We start from the raw sequence: 23,599 nt of genomic DNA on the forward strand, positions 1-23,599 counted from the left end.
ATGTGCATTCCTTGTTTAATAATGTGTATCTGCATTCCTTGATTAACAGTGTGTATCTGCATTCCTTGTTTAAGAGTGTGTATCTGCATTCTTTGTTTAATAATGTGTATCTTCATTCCTTGTTTAATAGTGTGTATCAGCATTCCTTGTTTAATAGTGTGTATCTGCATTCCTTGTTTAATAGTGTGCATCTGCATTCCTTGTTTAATAGTGTGCATCTGCATTCCTTGTTTAATAGTGTGCATCTGCATTCCTTGTTTAATAGTGTGCATCTGCATTCCTTGTTTAATAGTGTGTATCTGCATTCCTTGTTTAATAGTGTGTATCTGCATTCCTTGTTTAATAGTGTGCATCTGCATTCCTTGTTTAATAGTGTGCATCTTCATTCCTTGTTTAATAGTGTGCATCTGCATTCCTTGTTTAATAGTGTGTATCTGCATTCCTTGTTTAATAATGTGTATCTGCAGTCCTTGTTTAATAGTGTGTATCTGCATTCCTTGTTTAATAGTGTGCATCTGCATTCCTTGTTTAATAGTGTGCATCTGCATTCCTTGTTTAATAGTGTGCATCTGCATTCCTTGTTTAATAGTGTGCATCTGCATTCCTTGTTTAATAGTGTGTATCTGCAGTCCTTGTTTAATAGTGTGTATCTGCAGTCCTTGTTTAATAGTGTGTATCTGCATTCCTTGTTTAATAGTGTGCATCTGCATTCCTTGTTTAATAGTGTGCATCTGCATTCCTTGTTTAATAGTGTGTATCTGCAGTCCTTGTTTAATAGTGTGTATCTGCATTCCTTGTTTAATAGTGTGCATCTGCATTCCTTGTTTAATAGTGTGTATCTGCATTCCTTGTTTAATAATGTGTATCTGCATTCCTTGTTTAATAGTGTGTTTTATGACAGGTATGTTATAGTGTAACATTTATAATGAACTTGTGTGTTCAACAGACTGAAAATATTTCAATTTACATTTACTGAGCCGACACTAGAAACTATGACTTCATTTTTAATAAATAAATAAAACAAGAACAAGAAGTTCTAAATGTATGAAAGTTAGAAGGAATATTGAGTGTGCTTTTTGTGCTTTCCGCGTGTGTTTACGAAGTGTTTTTAATGTTATTTTGATGATCTTTTGATTAAGACATACAACTGTGTGAACGCTTTCAGTGTGCGATCGTGTGGCTAAGTACTTACTTATATTTGCTTGTGGTGGTCTCCAGTAAATGACACTTTCTACCTCTTGTCCCCAGAGTAGCCTCTTACCAGACTCGTGTGCAGATTCAGGGGCAATGTCTGTCAAGGTGACGCAGTATCGTTTTGAGAAATAGTTAACAATGAGTCGCACAATGAAAGATGGCAGCACACTTGTGATGAGTGAGTTCTGATGGGGCCACTGGGATACGAGCTGCAGTAATGTTTGACGATCCCGCGCTCCTTTCACAGCGACTTGAAGCTGCCTCAGACCCGCTTGCGGATCGTCTTCATCCCCTAAGGAGGTACGAGTTGGAAGTGCTAGACACAGCCAACCATCCCTACCCCCACCTATCTTTGAGGGATTCATCAGTTCTTGGAGAGGTAGGTACCTCGCTGTGGCCAGCACTTCATCTGGAACAGACAATCCCAGCTGCCGGAAATAGTCCCGAAGAGCCCTTACTGAAGCACTCATCAACACTTCACTGGAAGTACTTCCAGTAGCAGTACAAATCTTGTGGATGAGTGCCACAGGGACTGGATCAGACCACGACACTACTTTACGACCACATAGTGATACTGTCTGCAGCTGATGTGATTGGCCCTGATTTGACCGTAGAATTTCTTCTATTAAAATACGTGGACCTGTATAGATCACTTTCCATAAATACCACAACTCCTTGAGAGATTCACACAACAATTTCCACCAGTTATAAACTATTTCTGCATTTGTTCCAGGCGTGATACTTCCTTTTAATGAGAATAATAATATTTCACGGAACATTAATATTGGTATCCTTATAAACGTTGTTACACCAAACCACCAAATCCATATTAGCGTGGTACTGGCTATGTGAATTGGGTGGAGTGAGTGACATAGTCCACGAAGAAGAAATGATAAACTGCATCGACGCTTTTCTGCATGTCTTTGTATCATAATAAGTACATTCGAGAGAGTTGTAAAACAGGAATCACTTGACTTTCTCAACGAGCGAACCAGATCTCTTAAAACAGCTATGGAAACTATAATCATCACAGTGAGACTTGTTGTAAAAAATGGGGGAGACTTTAATATATCTTTGTTCTCTAAGGGATCGTAGTTCAGAATAAAGTCATTCCAGTTGCTGATGAATGTTTCACGGATAGAACTATACAGTTTAGGGACAGCTACAAGAGTCTTGAAGTGGCCGACCAGTCGTCGGTCCAGCGTTGTTTCTGGGACAGGGTTTTCGTCATCTTCTCCAAGTGGCATGCGCCATAGAGAAGGCTTGTCTGGGCTGAGAAGTAGGAGATCTCCTAATCCCAAGCCTTCCTCGGACATCAACAGGTGGTGCAAGCGAATGAGGACGAAGAACCTCTCTTCGGGACCCGACAACGTTGGTATAATCGTCACTTGCCAAGGAGATTGCTCGGGTGGCAAATATTTCGTCACGATGTCACTGACACATTCCTGCAACAAAAGAGAGAGTGTTCACAATGACGGCATAATAATAATAATAATAATAATAATAATAATAATAATAATAATAATAATAATAATAATAATAATAATACCGGGAGGTACACCTCAACCCCGCACATTTGAAAGAAGCGCCTTAAGAAACACTATCTATCGAACAACTCTAGAAACCGCTAATGCATAAAGTTGGGACATTGATCAGAAGATGTCACTACTGAATAACTGAGTAATATGTTATTTTAAAGTTTCCTAAACTGACTGGATTTATTTGTTTTGTTTTGGTGTACATCAAAAAGTTTGAACTTTTTTTTCATAGATGTCTCTATAAAAACTGAGGTCATGCACTCTGGTGCAAGGTGGAATAATTAATGATTTGAAGAAGGTTTGTGTTCATAGGTTTTCTCAAGTAAATTGACTTTCATTTATTTTGGTACTTCAAGGTTTGCAACATTTCCTTCTCATCGCGCCAGCTTTTGAATCTGGCCAATAACAAATTTTCTGTAATTATTTTTCAGCCAATCACAGGCTTCTTGTAGGTTTTTGATTTATCCAATAAAAATGAGGGTGTGTGTCCGGATTTAGTCCAGAGCCTTCTCGAACCCTCCCCTTGGGTATATAAGCTGCGGCTTTTTCAAGCTACCTTGTCTTATTGATCGTCGAAGTTCTGAGTGTGTGTATTAAGATAGGAGGCGGGGTGCCTCATTCTTCGGCAGGCAGAACATCAGCCCAGGTAATGGCCTCCAGTTTTATATCTCTGTAGCTACATCCGCAGACTTACCCGAGGGGAAGGTTCTAATTTCTAACTATGTAACCATCCGTTTCCTAAAAATGTAAACTACTTCTCATGTAAAATTTCATAAAGACTTAAACTGTAAATCGGGGATAGAGAGTGCGTTACCCTCTCGAGTTCCCCTTCAATTTATCTTGAGCTGACTGCGATTTTGTAACGGTTTCTCTTTCTGTAAAGCACTAATTAACCTTTTTTTCTAGTCACCTCAGTAGCTTGGGATTAGCCTCTGTATCATCGGGCCGCGAGCCCAAGTAGGGTTTTATTCTTGGTTTTCTAGGAGCGTAAGTGTACACCTCCATACATTTTGAGTTTGGGTCAGTAATGTTAACCTGTTCTTTCTTCTCACGAAGGCCCGGTAGCATGGGTACTGGATACCCCTATGTAAACCACATGGTATTATAAATGGTAGGTTTTGCCTAGAGAGACCTGAGATTGTAAGGTTTTGTGTAAAGTTGCCTTGTGTATGCTGTATGGAATTAGGAGCTCAGTCTCCTTGGTAAAATTTGGAGAGCATATAAGCTCTTTTCTGATATTTGTGTAATAATGATTGGTGCCTTTGGGAGGTATTAAATTGTATCGGTTGGAGCAATGTGCTCTGGAATTTTGTGTCTAATTAAACGCTACTTTGGCGACATTGTAAACTTGAACATTTGGGGCTTGAAGCCCAAAACTGTTAAATTCCCTATTCTGGGGTTTTCTATTCTGGAATCAAAATTTTCATTGTACCTGATACATTGGTTTCTATTCACTAAGTGAAGAATGTTGTTAAGTTTGAGATCTGAAAAGAAATATAACCTTCATTTAAAGTTTTAAATTAATTTTGATATCGTAGTTAGACCCATTCAAGCCCACACCTTCTTTCACCTCTCTGCGTTCCACAGATACCTCAGAATAATAATAATAATAATAATAATAAATAAATAAATAATAATAATCGTATGGCCTCAGCTACCGTGTGCAGACATTTCAATTTGACGCCATCTGGCTGTCTGCTCGTCAATTTCGACGTTCCGTTTTACTCTAGGCCCCCACTAGATGGCAGACCGAGTAAACCGAAACTCTCTTGGGCGTCTATGGCTGAGATTTAATGAATTTTGTTGGTGTTTACCAAATGTGTCACCAGAGATCTTTTACATGCCGACATCGTACGACATGGAGTGTCGAATGGACTTTTTTCCGCCCTTCAAAAATCCGACTACCTCTGCCGGGTTTGAACCCGCTATCTTGGGATCCGGAGGCCGACACTCTACCGCTGATCCACAGAGGCAGCTATAATAATAAACTATAGTTTAGATAAACTGAAAATACTAGAAAGAAGAATTATGAGAAAAATATTAGGATCAATGGAAACAACAGAACAATGGAAAATAAGAAGTAACAATGAAATATACAGAACATGGAAAATATAACAGAAACAATAACAAGAAGGAGATTGCTAATTTTTGGACATATCTGTAGAATGGATGATAACAGATATTCAAATGCCTTTCGAAGAAAGAGTCAACAAGGAACTGGACACTGTAGGTCAAGAAAGATGTAAAAGGAAATAAGAAAAGGACGAACTCTAGAAAGAGAGATTTGAAAAAAGAAAGTTTTAAGAATGGAAGGATTCAAGGAAGAATGAAAAGGAAACGCGGTCCAAAGTGGTGTGAGGAGAGAAGAATAAAGCATAATGCAATGAAAAAGGAATACTGGAATGAACGGAAAAGGAAACAACAAGGAAGGATGAATTGAAATTGACACGTGGTCTCTAGCACGCCTCATCGTAAAGAAGGAAAAGGAGAAGAAGAAGGAGAAGAAGAAGAAGAAGAAGAATTAATAATAACAATAATAATAATAATAATAATAATAATAATACGTAGTAGGAGTAGTTGTAGTAATAATTGTATCGTATGTCCTCAGTAATCGAGATGCAGAACTTTTGAAACGGCGGTCTGGATACAAATTTAGACATTCCGATGGTGCGAGTGGGCCGGCCCCGTGGTGTAGGGGTAGCGTGCCTGCCTCTTACCCGGAAGCCCCGGGTTTGATTCCCGGTCAGGTCAGGGATTTTTACCTGGTCCTGAGGGCTGGTTCGAGGTCCACTCAGCCTACGTGATTAGAATTGAGGAGCTATCTGACGGTGATATAGCGGCCCCGGTCAAGAAAGCTAAGAATAACGGCCGAGAGGATTCGTCGTGCTGACCACACGACACCACGTAATCTGCAGGCCTTCGCCCAATACAGTGTTCAAATCCATAATAGCCTATGCAAGTATAGAATGTATAAACTCCCCTGATTAAGCACAAAGACAAAAAAATAATTCGATTAGTAATTGGAAAAGAAATAACCCACGGTCAACTCACTTCCGGAGCGCCGTTAGCCCCGTGAATAAATCTAATCTACAGTTATTAGTAATGCACAAGCTATGACAAGTATAGTGGCCCCCCCATGCCGTGATCACTGCCCGCTGTCGCGAGGCTACTCACGACAATAATAATACCATCAAATACAGAGGGCGTAAAGTGACTGTTAGGGGAAAAAACTTCCAACAGTTGCCACGTGTACTATTTCGTTGTCGGTTAATCGGGATTCAATAATAATAATAATAATAATAATAATAATAATAATAATAATAATAATAATAATAATAATAATAATAGTAGTAATTGTACCGGCTGGTACACCCCTACACATTTGAATTTTCCGCCTTAAAGTACTCCTCTACAGGAGAAGCTCTGAACTTTAACAACTGTATCAACTCATAAGTTTTCTCAGAAGATGTCACTACCGTAAATTTTGTGATTACGAAGTTGTCAGTACTGTGTGGAGTTCAACTTGTTTTGTTTTCTATTGATCAAGAAGTGTGGACATTCTCTGATAGATGTCTCTACAAAAAAAAAACTATGATCATGCACCCTGGTGCGAAGTTAAGGAACTTTTTGAAGACATTTTGTATTCATAAGTTTTCTCTTTACTAAATTTCGTTTTTTCATTTGTGGGTTGGCAATATTAATCTTTTCTTTCCGCCAGTTTTGAATCAAGTCAATCCAGAATTTCTGTAATTAATTTTTGACAAATCATGTATTTCTTCTTCGACTTTGAGTGTATTTTCAAGACGGACCAATAAAGAAAGAGGGAGTGGCTTGATTATTCATGAAAGGTCTCGAATCTTCCACGAGGGTATAAAACTGCTGATTTTCTTGTCTCTTGGCCACATCATCAACATTTAACTTAGTGTATGGATATGTAGCGGGAAGCGCCCCTTTCATCAGGCAGCAGAACTTCAATAAGGTAATGGCCATTTAACATCTTTATTTCTTGGTAGCTCAGCAGTTTAACTCGCGGGGAAGGTCCGAAACCTTTTACTAATGTAACCTATCTTTTTAAAATGTAAATTCTGCCGGCTTATAAATCTGTAACTGTAATTCGGGGATAGAGAGTGCGTTACCCTCTCGAGCTCCCCTTAATTTTTGCCTTGAGGTGACTACGTTTTGGTAACTTTTTCTTCCTTAATGTATTAAATTTTCTTATACGAGTCACCTCCACAGTTTGGGAATAGCCCCTGGTTCATCGGCCTAGTGCCTCTTAGGTTTTAAAAAACTTTCATGTAGGAGTGCAAGTACACGCCTCCATTCCACTTGGTGTTGCGGGCCATTTACTTAACCTTTTCTTGTCGGCTAAGGCCCAGTAGGTTGGGTACAAGATACCCCTGTTTCAATGTAAGTGGTGCCTTGAAGGCAATCATGTGTAAAAGACTGGTATTGCCTTTAATAGGCTTGAAAAATTGAGAGCGGGTCAGCTCCTTCTAGTATTTGGATATGTGCCTCTAGGAGGCTTGACATTGCTAGGTGGGAGCAAGTGCTCCATATAATTAGGGGATTTCTGCCCTTTGGTAATATGTGTTTGTGAGCTGAGAGCTCAGAAATTGTAAAAATTAGGGCTTGGGGCCCAGATTGTTAAACTGTCTCTAAATCTTGGTTTTCCTGGTCTTGTACCTGATTTGCTTGTTGTTATTTGTTATAGTTTCAAATTCTATGTGAAGCTATTTTCGAAAATATAACCTTTAATGCAATTTTAATCAATATCTCAGCTTTGTAGTTAGACCCATTCCAGCCCGCACCTTCTTTCACCTCTGCATTCCACGGGTAGCCCCGTAATATAATAATAATAATAATAATAATAATAATAATAATAATAATAATAATAATAATAATAGAATGGATAACAACAGGCTGACAAAGAAAATTCTAAATCTAGCTCTAACCCTGAAAATCCGCAACAATTGGTTAGCAGAAATACATGAAGATCTACAAGAAATGGGTATCGAGGACGAAACCATTCAAGATAGAATGAAATTTAGAAGCTTAGTAAACAAACATAAATTTGCAGAGAAACCAACAAGAAAAAATACAGACTGGACAGAAACACGCAGAAAGGAACACAGTGAAAAAATGAAGAGATATTGGGAAGAAAAGAAGAAGAAACATTGTGCAAAATAAGTTCAAACGCGCTCCACAGCTGGGCACAACGAATCAAAAATAATAATAATAATAATAATAATAATAATAATAATAATAATAATAATAATAATAATAATAATAATAATAATTGTAGCGGGAGGTACACCCCAACGCCGCGCATTTAAATCTTGCGCCTAAAAGAACTCCTCTACAGGAGAAACAGTCAACTTGAAACTAAACCTACTTAAACCTTTACTCAGAAGATGTCACTACAGTAATTTGACGTAATTTTGTTATTGTGAAGTTTCCAGTACTGTGTGAATTTCTACTTGTTTTCTTTGCCCTTCCTCAAGAAGTTAGGACTTTCTTCAACTGATGTCGCTACAAAAACTATCATCATGCACCCTGATGCGAAGTGGATGAACTTTGATTTAAAGAAGTTTTGTATTCATAAGTTTTTTAACTAATTAATGTTCCGTATTTTTGGTTTGGCAATATTGACCTTTTCTTTCCGCCAGTTTTGAATTTAGCCAATCATGAATTTCGGTAATTAATTTTCCGCCTATCGCAGGCTTCTTCCTCGACTTTGAGTGTAACTTTTAAATTCTCCAATAAAGTGAGAGGGCGTGGCTGGTTTATTCATGAAAGGTCTCGAACTCTCCCCGAGGGTTTATAAACTGCGGATTTTCACGTCTCTTGGCCACTTGATCGTCATCTAACTAAGTGTGTGTGTCAAGCAGGAGGCGAGTGACGCCTCTTTCATCAGGCAGCAGTTCTTCAGCAAGGTAATGGCCATCTAACATCTTATTTTTTGCTAGCTCCGCAGTTTAACCTGAGGGAAAGGTTCGAAACTTTGACTATGTAACCAACTTCTCTAAAATGTAAATCTCCTTTCGGTTCATGTAAAAATTTTATAAATCTTTCACTGTAAATCGGGGATAGAGAGTGATGTACCCTCTCGAGCTTCCCTTCATATTGGTTTGAGGTGACTACGTTTTGTAACTGGTTTTCTTCCTTTCCGTAATGTCTTAAATTTTTTCTTATACGAGTCACCTCCATAGTTTGGGAATAGCCCCTGTTTCATAGGCGTAGTGCCCCTTAGGTTTTAAGAATGCATACTTAGGAGTGCAAATACTCGTCTCAATTCAATTTGTGTTTCGGGCCATTTACTTAACCTGTTTCTTTCCGCAACGGCCCAATAGGTTGGGTACAAGATACACCTGTTTCAAATTTGTAAATAGTGCCTTGTAAGGTCTGTGATTAGTAGATTTTCATGTAATGTTGCCTTGGGTAGGCTTGGGAGAACTGAGAGCACCTTCGCTCTTTTCTAGTGTTGTAAAAGTGCCTCTGGGAGGCTTGATATTGTGTGTTGGAAGCAAGCGCTCCATGTTTTGAGGGATTTCTGCCCTTGTGTATATTTGTGCTCTTGGTAAATGTTAGCTGAGAACTCAAAAATTGCAAAACTAGGGGCTTGTAGTAAAATTTACATATGATAACAATGACATTTACAATAAGATACAAAAGTTAAAAACTAGAAAAGCGACTGGAATTGATCAGATTTCTGGGGATACACTAAAGACAATGGGTTGGGATATAGTACCATATCTGAAGTACTTATTTGATTATTGTTTGGTCGGAGGAGCTATACCAGATGAATGGAGAGTTGCTATAGTTGCCCCTGTGTATAAAGGAAAGGGTGATAGACATAAAGCTGAAAATTACAGGCCAGTAAGTTTGACATGCATTGTATGTAAGCTTTGGGAAGGCATTCTTTCTGATTATATTAGACATGTTTGTGAAATTAGTAACTGGTTCGATAGAAGGCAATTCGGTTTTAGGAAAGGTTATTCCACTGAAGCTCAACTTGTAGGATTCCAGCAAGATATAGCAGATACCTTGGATTCAGGAGGTCAAATGGACTGTATCGCGATTGACCTGTCTAAAGCATTTGATAGGGTGGATCATGGGAGACTACTGGCAAAAATGAGTGCAATTGGACTAGACAAAAGAGTGACTGAATGGGTTGCTATATTTCTAGAAAATAGATCTCAGAGAATTAGAGTAGGTGAAGCTTTATCCGACCCTGTAATAATTAAGAGGGGAATTCCTCAAGGCAGTATTATCGGACCTTTATGTTTTCTTATATATATAAATGATATGAGTAAAGGAGTGGAATCGGAGGTAAGGCTTTTTGCGGATGATGTTATTTTCTATAGAGTGATAAATAAGTTACAAGATTGTGAGCAACTGCAACGTGACCTCGAAAATGTTGTGAGATGGACAGCAGGCAATGGTATGTTGATAAACGGGGTTAAAAGTCAGGTTGTGAGTTTTACAAGTAGGAAAAGTCCTCTCAGTTTTAATTACTGCGTTGATGGGGTGAACGTTCCTTTTGGGGATCATTGTAAGTATCTAGGTGTTAATATAAGGAAAGATCTTCATTGGGGTAATCACATAAATGGGATTGTAAATAAAGGGTACAGATCTCTGCACATGGTTATGAGGGTGTTTAGGGGTTGTAGTAAGGATGTAAAGGAGAGGGCATATAAGTCTCTGGTAATACCCCAACTAGAGTATGGTTCCAGTGTATGGGACCCTCACCAGGATTACCTGATTCAAGAACTAGAAAAAATCCAAAGAAAAGCAGCTCGATTTGTTCTGGGCGATTTCCGACAAAAGAGTAGCGTTACAAAAATGTTGCAATGTTTGGGTTGGGAAGAATTGAGAGAAAGAAGAAGAGCTGCTCGACTAAGTGGTATGTTCCGGGCTGTCAGCGGAGAGATGGCGTGGAATGACATTAGTAGACGAATAAGTTTGAATGGCGTTTATAAAAGTAGGAAAGATCACAATATGAAGATAAAGTTGGAATTCAAGAGGACAAACTGGGGCAAATATTCATTTATAGGAAGGGGAGTTACGGATTGGAATAACTTACCAAGAGAGATGTTCAATAAATTTCCAATTTCTTTGAAATCATTTAGGAAAAGGCTAGGAAAACAACAAATAGGGAATCTGCCACCTGGGCGACTGCCCTAAATGCAGATCAGTATTGATTGAAGAGAGTTAAAGTACTGTAATCTTGGATTTTTCTATGTTTGTCATTGTTATCTCACTAAGTGAGAATTTATCTTGTTGCTTTTCAAAAATATAACCTTCCATTTCAGTTTTAAATTCCTTCTTGACATTGTAGTTAAACCCATTCACCCCGGTACCTTCTTTCACCTCTGCGTTCCACGGGTAACCCCGTAACAATAATAATAATAAAAAGTGTATAATGATGTTGGGATCCAGTATTCACCTGTATGTTCTGTTCAGTGATAGGTCTGCCTCGGAAGAGAGGTCCTCCTGTTACAAGGTGGTTGTCCAAGTGGAACTTCTTGGGCTTCTCCCAGGCGTATCGACCCCAGCGAGTCGTCAGGGAAGTACGGAGGTGGGGGAAGGCAAGACTACCGTCAGCTTTGCGACGTTCCACGATGTGCTCCTGAAACAGATAACGATAAAGGAGTTAAAGGATCGTAGAGTTCCGGTGCTTAGTATGGCACAGATATCTATATTCAGAACGTAAATCTGCGGAAAGTTATTAACAATTCAAAATGTATACATCCATCATGTTTTCCAGAACTTGAGAGTCGCATTTAGACCAAATATTAACAAACAAATGTTTATACATTTTTTAAAAATTACGGACACGTTCCAGCAACACATACTGGCAGTAGTTGGATGTTTTCTAAAGCACCATGAGGTTGTTGGGAAACCCGGATATCACATGGTAGTGCTATATGACAAGGCGTACTAGTCAAAATATAAATAAATAAATAAATAAATAAATAAATAAATAAATAAATAAATAAATAAATAAATAAATAAATAAATAAATAAATAAATAAATAAATAAATAAATAAATAAATAAATAAATAGTCCGCCTCTGTGGTGTAATGGTTAGTGTGATTAGCTGCCACCCCCCGGAGGCCCGGATTCGATTCCCACTTCTGCCATCCTCGTGGTTTCCCACTTCTTCTCCAGGGAAGTGTCGGGATGGTACTTGACTTACGGCCGCGGCCGCTTCCTTCTCTCTTCCTTGTCTATTTCTTCCAATCTTCACATCCTCTCACGGGGCCCCTGTTCAGCATAGCAGGTGAGGCCGCCTGGACGAGTTACTGGTCCACATTCCCAGTTGTATTCCCGATCCAAAGTTTCACGCTCCAGGAAACTGACCTTGAGTCGGTAGAGGTGGGATCCCTCGCTGAGTCCGAGGGAAAAACGAACTCTGGAGTGTAAAAAGATCAAGAAGGAAAGAGGAAAGATTTCTTTTACGAAACTTGATTTCAGGAAAGATGAAAATGAAATTTGCAGTTAGCATTCTGCCGTCGAATGTCGGCGACGTTCAGAGTCTGACCATTGTATGAGTAACGATAGGTGCCATGTCATCCATTGGTTTGTTGCTAGGTCAAAGATATAGGGACCAACGTATGTGACGAATAACATCTCATTATGCACTCCAAGTTCACCATTATTCTTTATATTCATTGCTGACCGTCCTGACACTTTTAACCCTTTCCTGGCCAAATTATTTAAGAAATGAATTTTTGGGAACTAAACATGTTTTTGTAGTGATGGAATGTCAAGGAGTGGGAGGCTATTTAAAAAAATCAAACACTGGAACTGTGAAAAAATGTGGGAACTATATATCCCAATGGCTGTCAGAATGCCTAAGTGACACAAACGTGGGAACTATACTTCCCAGTAACCAAAGGCTAGCACACACACATCAGGACATAGAATGAGAATATGTGCAATCGTCTTATACCACACAGAATTATAACTCATTTACACTGAATACAGCTGTAACCATCGATTCAGGTAGAATAAGGGGCGTACAAAGTGAAAGCCAAACGAATAATACATTCACAATTATATATTGGAAAGGTAATCTGAACTCATTTATTTGTCATGAAACAAGCTACTAATATATTACATTTTACTTTTCATGGAATTTCTGGAACTCAGTAACATAATAAAATGAAATAAAATAGAATAACAAAAGAATTCCTGAGATGAATAATCATGGCAAGGTGAAGAACTTATGTTCCTGTGTTTCACCTTTACATAAAACCTATTTATTTACCCATACTAGGGCAAAAAATATGCTCAATCTATGTCTGAAGCACTACAGAATAATTTATAATAATGTATGATAACGTAAATAGCTTAGAATTACTAACATCCATCTTTCTGGTGCAGAAAATCACTTCACTTCCGAAAAATGCGCGCTCCTAGCAGCCATTACACTACACACATGTAAGCAAACACGTCCACCAACCTAGAAACTGCAAATATACCAGAGCAAATGTTTTTTTTCTAAATTTTCTGATGTCCACACCAGGTACCAGCACAAATAAAATGTGGGAATCGGGTCACCCTTTGGCCCAATAGCGGAAAAAATTTAGTGGTAATTATATCATCCACTGGCCACGAAAGGTGTAGCGCCGCCATCCTGTACGGTCCTCAGCTTTCCTCAAGGCACATTGCAGAGACCCAGAAGCGTAACGTTAGGGCCTGCAGGGCCTGCGTTTCAGGCGGGCCCGGGACTTTAAGGTGGACCACAGACTCATCGCAAAAAATATATACAGTATATCTAGCCTAATGTCACTCTGCACTGGTCAGGGCGGTTTGTAGAATCAGTCAAAATAGCTTGTTTTAAAATTTGTACATAGAGGGAATGATTGCCACTTGGTTGCATCTAGAGTTTATTGTACTGGATGTAACACAGCACAGCTGTGAACAATATTTTCTCTTGCTGTCTCTCGTAGCATCGGAACAGGCTCTTTACAAAAGACCTGCACCAAATTATTTAAAAATGATCACAGCAATGAAAATTGAAATCAAAATATATATTAGTAAATGATATTTCATGAGTGAGATCCTGACTGCCTAAATGAATGAATTCAGGGATTAAACAATTAATTAATTAAGGGATTTAGAACACATAGTATCTGTACTGACGTAAAGTGAGTGTTTATCTGAGGTTAGACAAAACGAACAAACCCGCGGCGCAATAGACCAAGAAGGCCACTGTTTTTCCAAAGAGCGATTTCTCGTACGAACATTTACTGTGAAGAACTCCAGAATGCTTTCGTGATTCTTGATAACACGCCCATTGACGGCGATTGAATGACGGGACCTCGAAGATATCTGAAGTACAGAGTCCAAGTAAACATGTATGACAGTAGTTGATCACCCGTCCGGTAGCTGAATTTTTAAATCAGAATCAAGCACAGATTTAGTGCATTAACATATATTCTTCTTCTTCCTCTTCTTCTTAGCATTTATCCTACTTAATTGCAGGGTCTGCTGTTCTACACTTACTTTGCCACTTGATGCGTTGTTTTCTGCATCTTCTGGAAAGACTTTCGCCACATTCATATCCTCCCGCAGAGTGCCTTCGTGGTCAGCGGCCGTCAGGACTTAAGTTTAATGCACTTCTCGCAACTTAACTGTTTCAGCGTAGTACGTGTCCATACCATCGCGAACGATTCTCTCGCATTTTCACCCCTCCTCCTCCCGCTGTAGGTGAGGGTGGCAGAACAACACCCTATCACTTGCCTGTCGTAAGAGGCGAATAAAAGAGGCTCCAGGGGCTCTAAACTTGGGGAGCGTGGGTTGGCGACCACGGGACTCTCAGCTGACCCCTGTCATTGCTTCCACTTACTTGTGCTAGGTTCCTCACTTTCATCTATCCTATCTGACCTCCCTTGGTCAACTCTTGTTATTTTCTGACCCGAAAGGAATTAGGTATCCAGGTCTAGAAAGTCTTATTTTCACGCCCTTCGTGGCCCTTGTCTTTCTTTGACCGAAGATTTTTTTCGAAGTATCGGATCCCTTCCATTTTTCTGTCTGATTAGTGTTATGTAGAGGATGGTTGCATAGTTGAACTTCCTCTTAAAACAATAATAACCACCACCACTCTCGTATTTTCTCAGGGATTGGGGCCACACCAAACGCCATCCGAACATCCTCATTTCTGATGTGGTTCAGTCTAGTGAGTCCCATTGGCCAGCGAAGCATCTTCATCTCCATGAAATGCAGCTGTTGTGACTGGCCAATACTCGTTTCCATACAGTCTCACTGGTCTAAAGATTTTGGATTTCAGTTACACTGGCATCGTCCGATCAAAACGGACTCCTGTGACATAGAGCCACTTCATCCAGGCAAGGTTGATTCTGCTTCGAGCATCTGGGAGCGTGTCACCATTCGATTGGACAAGTAATCTCAGATATTTAAATTAAGATGTTTTGAGTATGTCAACGCTGTCAGTGTTAATTGAACCGTTACCTTGTATCCCACACTCTAGGTACTCAGTCTTGCCGACGTTAAGTATATTTTCTTAAATTTTCAGTTGATTTTTCCCGATATCAACAACTGACTTGCTTCAAATTAGTCAAAACCTCTCATTTGTGTCATGTTACAAGATCATTTAATAATAATAATAATAATAATAATAATAATAATAATAATAATAATAATCCATATAGGGTTGGCATCAGGAAGAGCATCCGGTCATAAATAGGGCCAAATCAACATGTGCGACACAGTTCGCACCCGGTACCTTACAAATGTGGGAAAAGCAGTAGAAAGGGAAATAATAATAGAAGAAGAAGGAGAAGAAAAGAAGAAGTGCATGACCTCAAATACGACGTGCAGTTGGTTTGCTCTGATGCCATTTAGGCTGCCTGTGAATCAATTTCGACGATCCATTTTACTCTACCTATTATATTCGACAACTTACTGCTGAGTTTTAATCAGCTAGCTTACCCGTTGCGAGAACTCTCGCATATGGAAACTCGGTCCCCCCTTTTCCCCGATATCTGTATGAAGGGTAAATTATGTCAGCGAAACGTCTTTATTTGTATAAAAAAATATATACAGCTTGGTTTTTTCTTATAGAATATAAAATAAAAATGAAATGATATAAAATACACCCCCGGTGGCCCTGGTTTAATTCCCAGCTCTGCCACGAAATTTTAAAAGTGGTACGAGGGCTGGAACGGGGTCCACTCAGCCTCGGAAGGTCAACTGAGTAGAGGGAGTTCGATTCCCACCTCAGCCATCCTCGAAGTGGTTTATGTGGTTTCCCACTTCCCCTCCAGGCAATACCGGAATGATACCTAACAAAGCCACGGCCGTTTCCTTCCCTCTTCTTTGTCTATCCCTTCCGACCTTCCCATCCCCGCATAAGGCCCCTGTTCAGCATAGCAGGTGAGCCCGCCTAGGCGAGGTACTAGTCCTCCTTCCCAGATTTACCCTGTGGGTGGGGGCGGTAGAACAACACCTATGGTATCCCCTGCCTGTCGTAAGAAGCCTCAGGGGCTCTCAAATTGGGAGAGTGGATTGGTGGCCACGGATCCCATAGCTGAGTTCTGGCATTGCTTCCATTTACTTGTGCCAACCTCCTCACTTTCATCTATCCTATCCGACCTCCCTTGGTCAATTCTTCTTCTTTTCCGACCCCGACGGTATTAGAGAATTCGATGTCTAGGGAGACTTTCACGCCCCTTGGCCGATACTTCCATTTTTCGAAGTGTCGGATCCCTTCCATTTTTTCTCTCTGATTAGTGTATATAGAAGATGGTTGCCTAGTTGTAATTTCTCTTAAAGCAATAGTCACCACCACCACCACCTCCCCTGTTGTATCCGACCAGGACACTGCCCTAGAAGCGGTAGAAGTGCGATCCCTCGCTGAGTCCGAGGAGAAAACCAACCCTGAACGGTAAACGGATTAAATATTATTATTATTATTATTATTATTATTATTATTATTATTATTATTATTATTATTAGTAAGTTATTATTTACGTGAAAAGTGCCCATTACGATGCCATTCGTCTCTTACTGCAGTTATTATTGGCTACTTGTAAATTGTACTGATTAAGTAACTTGCCTTTCGTTTCGTCCAAAGTAAGATATGTGCCAGTTGACTTGTCACGAAAATCCCCCGGGGCAGTCCCTCGCTTGGCTCAACCTGTATTTTTTACATGATAAGATCACACAATATAAACGTCACATTTATTATTCCATCACCTCCAGCCACTACTGAAGCCTCGTTAGATAAGGTCCGATATGTAGGAAGCCGAAATGACATTAAATCGAAATACCCTTCTCACGGTAGCTGACCACATATAATTATTTTATCAGATAAAGTGATCAAATCATTAATAATACCAGCGAAAGATCATTTATCCCACTCAAAACTAAGTTGGTGTTTGGTTCCTTTCTACACTGTTACAGCACGGAGAAGGTCGAATACCCTATTTATGACGCAATGATTCACGTCTTCCAAGGCCAGTTTGAACGCGGTTGAGCGCGACGCAGGTTATCCGCTGGAGATCAAGGTCCAGAGGGGATTCTTCTTTGAAAAAAGAAAAGCATGTGTAGTAGTAGCATCAAACCTTAAAAGTGCCAGTCATCTATTCCACGGTACACTCTGGTGATAGGTTCTTCGGTAATTTTCACTGAAAGTGACCTCGACTTACGGCGGTGCAATCTCACTGCCCGGAACAAGTTCTTCGAAACCTTTCTGAATTTCCGAACCTGATTATATTTTTGGTCTTATTTATTGAGGTTCTGTTTACCTCACAACACAGTGGGCCGAATGAACAATCTAGCAATAATAATAATAATAATAATAATAATAATAATAATAATAATAATAATAATATTGTAACAAGTATGATAAGACAAACTCGGGTGAGATATACTGGGGACTAGAAGGAAACGAACACGATTTTTTGCCATGTATAATACCTACACGAATAAACCAGCTTGGGGAGAGGTGAGCAGTCGACTAGAAAAGTCCTGTTACATAAGTAGGACAGATCATCCGCATAAAGGAAGAGGTAGATCGCAGAAAACTAACTATGGTAAATATTAGTTTGTAAATCGGGGAATTGATTATTGGAATGAATTACCTGCAGTTGTATTCGCGCCTTTTCCCAAACTGTAAGATGCTTCAAGAACAGATTCCAGCATTGTGTGTACATTTCTGGGTATATGATGGTGTCACGGTAATGCAACGCTCAACCCACTGTAAATTGTAGTATTAAGGCATCTGGATTATTTATGGCCTGTGTGAATTTGTATATGAATGTGCTGTATTTACAATGCTGAGATAATAGTTAGCAATTGGACTGCTCAATCTATTGTAAGCCATAATGTAAAATTTTGAAATACTTAAGATACGTGTGAATTTGTATATGACGGTGTTTTAATGTTAAGCTAGAGGTAAGCTCAACCTGTAGTACTGTAGAGCGCAGTGTTAAGCACTGGAAATACTAAAGTTGTGTGAGAATTTCTTTATGATGATGCTGGATTTAGAATGTTAAACAAGTAGCATTTCTTGTAATATTTTCTTTCCATGGAATTGCTTGTTGTACTCTGGTTGTTGTTGTTGTTGTTGTTGTTGTTGTTGTTGTTGTTGGGTAATTATGTCTAAACTTTATTATCACACTACTGTAAGTTATCATTACCAGCCCCAGGGGCTCTGAACTATGGAGCGTCGGTTGGCGACCACGGGGCCCCTCGCTGAGTCCTGGCATTGCTTCCACTTACTTGTGCCAGGCTCCTCACTTTCATCTATCCTATCCGACCTCCCTTGGTCAACTCTTGTTCTTTTCCGACCCCGACGCTATTAGGTTTGCGAGGTCTAGGGAGTCTTTCATTTTCACGCCCTTCGCGGCCCTTGTCTTCCTTTGGCCGATACCTTCATTTTTCGAAGTGTCGGAACCCTTCCATTTTTTCTCTCTGGTTGGTGTTATATAGAGGATGGTTGCCTAGTTGTACTTCCTCTTAAAACAATAATCACCACTACCACCACTATCATTACCACCGGGATATTTCCCAATTGCGATGCATTTGTTAATAATAATAATAATAATAATAATAATAATAATAATAATAATAATAATAATAATAGCACCGAGTAAGAGGCTTGCGCGGTTTGAATCATGCAGCTATCAGCTTGCATTCGGAAGATAGTGGGTTCGACCACCACTGTCGGCAGCCCTGAAGATGGTTTTCCGTGGTTTTCCATTTTCACACCAGGCAAATGCTGGGACTGTACCTTAATTAAGGCCACGGCTGCATCCTTCCAACTCCTAGTCCTTTCCTATGCCATCGTAAAACCACTAGCAAAAAAGATCTCGAGTTAACAAATTCCTTGTACAAATTCATTAAGCTTTTCAGTACAAAATAGACATTAATTGGAGGCGTTTTATGTTACGTGTTCCTTATCCAGCCTCCGTGTAGCCATAACAAGTATGCGCGCTAAACGTTTCCCACTGTTATCTGGTGTTATCTGAGACTCACCCGCAGCTGAGCACGCAACCGTTCTTTATCGCAGCGACCTTTCACTTGCAGTAACACGGTGATAAGGCCCTGGTTGCGCTTTGTGTCGATCGCAGACCGTACTGAGGTGTTCTTCACGAACTCCAGCTCTGGAAACCTCCCTTTCAGGAAGCGAAACCACACACCCCGTACTGTCCTCACAACTGGAACAAAAACAGAGGAAGTCTATGTACTGTTGTTGGAAACACAAGATATAGATACACATTTTAAATATTATCCTACAAAGATAACAAGTAATCATGAAAGATACATACAGTTGTACAGAGTAGGCAGGGGCGTAAAGAATATGAGGGAAAAAATGCAGGAAACAAATTTGAGCCCCTCAAACAAATTCTATAAAACCTATCAATAATGCCTGTTGCTCACGGTAAAATGTTTCGTAAAATTTGTTGTACAATTAATTTTATAAAAATTTGGTGAAAGCACGTTGTGTTGCTCACGGTAACATTATTTTATAAAATCCGTGGAAGCGGTGGAAGCATCAGAATGGCCATCTATGAACTCACTTCTAAATTGAGACGTGTATGTGTTGCCATCTATCGATAAACTTTCAAACCAAGAATCAGCTGTTCAACTTACAGTGTGTTTGAGAGTATGGTTTCAACAAACAAAGCAAAACTTGCTGCTTTACCTGCAATTATATGTTGTAGGCCTATAGTGGTAAAAAGGAAAAAAAGAAATGAGAGGAAATGCTGGACTCGGGATTGAATCAAAAGAAGAGAAGAAGGTAGAGGATTGCTGCCCTTGGTTGAAAATTAGTTGAGGTTAGATGACCAGCATTCATATAAGAATTAGGCGATTGTTTTTCTGCCTCTCTTCTTGCGTTTCTGTTGTGGTAAAGTGACGTTTTAACTTCGTACAAACAAGGATATTTCTGGTATTCGTCCAGTGAAACACTAACAGCTTCCTTAGTCCACCCGGATCCTGCCATTTTGTTTGTTTACAATCGAGCTTCACAATCTTCTCACGATGTAGCGCCAGCATCATGGTGATGTCAGCTTCGCTGATTGGTCCGTTTCGTAAAATTAATTTTACGGAATAGAACATGTCCTATTTTATAAAAATTTGATCAAAGGTTTTATAAAACTTGAATTTGACCGCGAGCAACAGAAATTTTATAAAATTAAATTATTGTACAATAAATTTGACAGAAAATTTTACCGTGAGCAACAGGCATTACAGACACAGCAGATACTTCGGTGCAATCTACATACAGTGGAACCTCGATATCTCGAATCACCTCGGGAGCTAAATTTGATTTCGAGGTATCGAAATTTCGAATACCGTTTTTGACCACATAAAAGCACATAATTGAATCATATGTATCTACGGGCTTATAGCGAACACATTATTTTCAAGAATATTTAAAACATATACAAACAAACTCTATTTCACGGCATCACTTTAATTATAACCCTTTTTATAGTAACTTTTTAGAAGGCAGGTACATACAGTAGTGAAACAAACATACCTCTGTTAACACCGTTATTCCCTTCTGTTTGTTACGGTTAACCTTTCCTCCCTTCACCTTGAAACTTTTCGTCAAAACCACGCAGCCGAGATTCGTAAATGGAGCTTGTCATCCGCCACTTCGTGAGTTGCTTTCGTACGTGACCGGTAATTCATTCACACCCGAGAAACAGCGAGGTTTCGCCGATTTTCCGATCACTAGAAATTCTAGTTTTTTGGTTCCCGTCATATTACCTCCCAGCATCACTGTAGCCCTTTCTTTACTTATTAACTGTTCCTCACAAACAAAAAATGCCGTATTGCACAGTTCGTGTTGCACAAAATTCGAGTTACAGAATATTTTGTGCTTCAAGGGACGAAATGTTTGCTTCGAGAAATTCGTGTAACCGAATTTCGAGTAATAGAGAAATAAATTCACGTGAAGAACAGGACAAACGGTGGAGAAGTTTGATTTACTTCGAGATACTGAAAATTCGAATAATGGAGGTTTCAGATATCGAGATTCGACTTTACATATTAAAAGAGCCTTGCTGTAAGAGTACAAGAAAATTAATGTTAATATATTTTATTTTTTAGGGATTGAAATGCAACGTTAATAAATATACGTTTCTATCCTGTCCTTAGATCAGGGCCTCTCAGAGTGCATGCGCCCGTGAACTACAAGGTGCAGGAGACGACTTCACTAGGTTGACCACAGTGCAAACCCCCACTACACTTCCCCTACACCTGTCTCACCCGTTCGGCCTGCCTTCGCCTTTTCCACCTTCCCCGCTGATCCTCCCCTCACTGCGAAATGTTTATGTGCGGTGAGCGGTGACACTGTTGTATGGGACAACGTTAGCGGTGTTAAAGCACTCTTTCAATTTGGTTTGAGCAGACTATCTTCTCTAACTCCTCTTTTCCTGTATCGTTGCAATGATACCAGTTAAGCCTGGAACAAGGGACCGGCTGACAACAATTCTGAGAGCCTTCTTTACATTACAATCAGAAATAGGCCTACTCGCACGCAATCTAGTTTTCGTACAAGTCAAAACAGGAAAAATTACCTTTCACATGTGCATGTGGAACCAAACATAGAAATAATCTTAGCTGCTTCTCGATGCAGCTTAGGAAAATCTTCCTTCGACAAATTCTCGTAGAATTTGAGCAAGGCCTTTGTATTGGAAAATATATCTTTTTGATTAACTTATCGCATAATTATTGTCCCACGGATTAAGCATTTGACTTTATCGTCACGACTGACAAAAATATAAATTTAAAAAATACGAAAGTTCCCAGTTCGACTGAAATGGACTTTCGAAAGTCTTTGCTTTCTTCGAAACAGGTTGCTCGATTATTTTGTTGTTTTGCGCTTATCTATTTCACTGATAAACAAGCCGTCTATAACCGAACGCTTCGTCGCTCTCAGCACACTACACCATCCGAGTCAAGCCGAGTCGGACCGATCCACTGTGCACGGAGTCTCTGCACCTCGATTTGCACGTGTGAGATTTGGGGCGTTTGAGAGGCCGTGCCTTAGATTAATAATAACGTTATTCGTTTTTACGTTCCACTAACTACTTTGGACGGTTTTCGGAGACGCCGAGGTGCCGGAATTTTGTCCCACAGGAGTTCTTTTACGTGCCGTTAAATCTACTGACACGAGGCTGGCGTATTTGAGCACCTTCAAATACCACCGGACTGAGCCAGGATCGAACCTGCCAAGTTGGAGTCAGAAGGCCAGCGCCTCAACCGTCTGAGCCACTCAGCCCGACAAGAAGAAGAATAAGATGGTATTTATATTGACAGTCATCTTCAGTATATTCCTCATCAATAGGGCCTAACGAACGTGGTTTTGCAGTTTACAAAACGATCACGAAAAAAGCCGCCACAATCGCCTGTTAGATTGGTGCCATGAAGACTGACAAATATTTCTCCCACATATGCGATTTTTCTTTTTTTCCGTATGGCCTCCAGAGAGGCCTGGTGCAGATCTTTCGAATTGACGGCTGTAGACGACCTGCACATCTATGAGGATGTGGCTCTGCGTATGATGAATTTTATTTGTTAAGGCGGCAGATATACCCAGTTCCTGAGCTAGAGGAATTAATTAATGAAGGATGAAATCTCGACCAAGCGGGAGACCAAACTCAGGATCTCCTTGAAACAAATACCAGGACGCTAAACAGTTAGTAATGGAGCCGGACCACGTCAGCGATACTAAGAGAATCTAAATTCATGAATATCTCCATTGTTATAGCCCATACGGTAAAAATATATCAGATATAAGTGTTTGGAAATTAGGTTTTCTATAATTATTGCTAGTTACACTTTTTGCATACAACTAATAATTTTGGAGGTATTTAGATATTTGTGAAAACGAAATCCATTTTATTTTCAGTTCCGACTTATAACCTTTAAGTTCTTTTAAAAACTCATGCAAGATTAATGAACATTCGAAAACACATGAAAAAGGAAACATTTAATTAATAACCGAATCTACCTGTAAAATGAAACATTTCTTCTAGAATAGTACTGACAGCTTCAGTGTGGGTATTGATCAGGTGCAGTAGTCACCTTATTATCTTCCTGGACATTTAACCGATAAGACCGTGGAGTTTCCTTGTTATATACACAGTGATATTGGAATAGAAACAAATCTTGGTGATTTGATAGAAACTGTGAAGAACGAATCGTGACATTCTGTAATTAATATATTTTTTCTTTTTTCAGTTACAATTTATTACTTATGACATGTTTTCTTTGTATATTCGTGAGAAATGTAATCATGACGAATATCTTCGATATTATTCCTCGCACAGTAAAACGCCCGAAACATAAAGTTCATACCTTTTATTTTACACAATTT

The 23,599-nt window shown here is 39.5% G+C and overlaps 1 protein-coding gene across 2 annotated transcripts in view; it reads right to left on the reverse strand.

The window, feature by feature from the left end:
* LOC136875515 (uncharacterized) overlaps positions 1-23,599 on the reverse strand; it is a 132,570-nt gene that overhangs the window by 11,297 nt on the left and 97,674 nt on the right. For both annotated transcript variants that reach the window (XM_067149064.2, XM_067149063.2), the window contains exons 3-5: positions 19,243-19,424; positions 11,179-11,361; positions 1,193-2,639 (exon numbers count right to left, since the gene is read on the reverse strand). In XM_067149064.2, coding sequence (XP_067005165.2) covers positions 1,193-2,639; positions 11,179-11,361; positions 19,243-19,424 — 1,812 coding nt within the window. The remainder of the gene's footprint in view (positions 1-1,192; positions 2,640-11,178; positions 11,362-19,242; positions 19,425-23,599) is intronic.

This window comes from Anabrus simplex, chromosome 6 (assembly GCF_040414725.1).
Source record: "Anabrus simplex isolate iqAnaSimp1 chromosome 6, ASM4041472v1, whole genome shotgun sequence".
Classification (NCBI taxonomy): domain Eukaryota; kingdom Metazoa; phylum Arthropoda; class Insecta; order Orthoptera; family Tettigoniidae; genus Anabrus; species Anabrus simplex.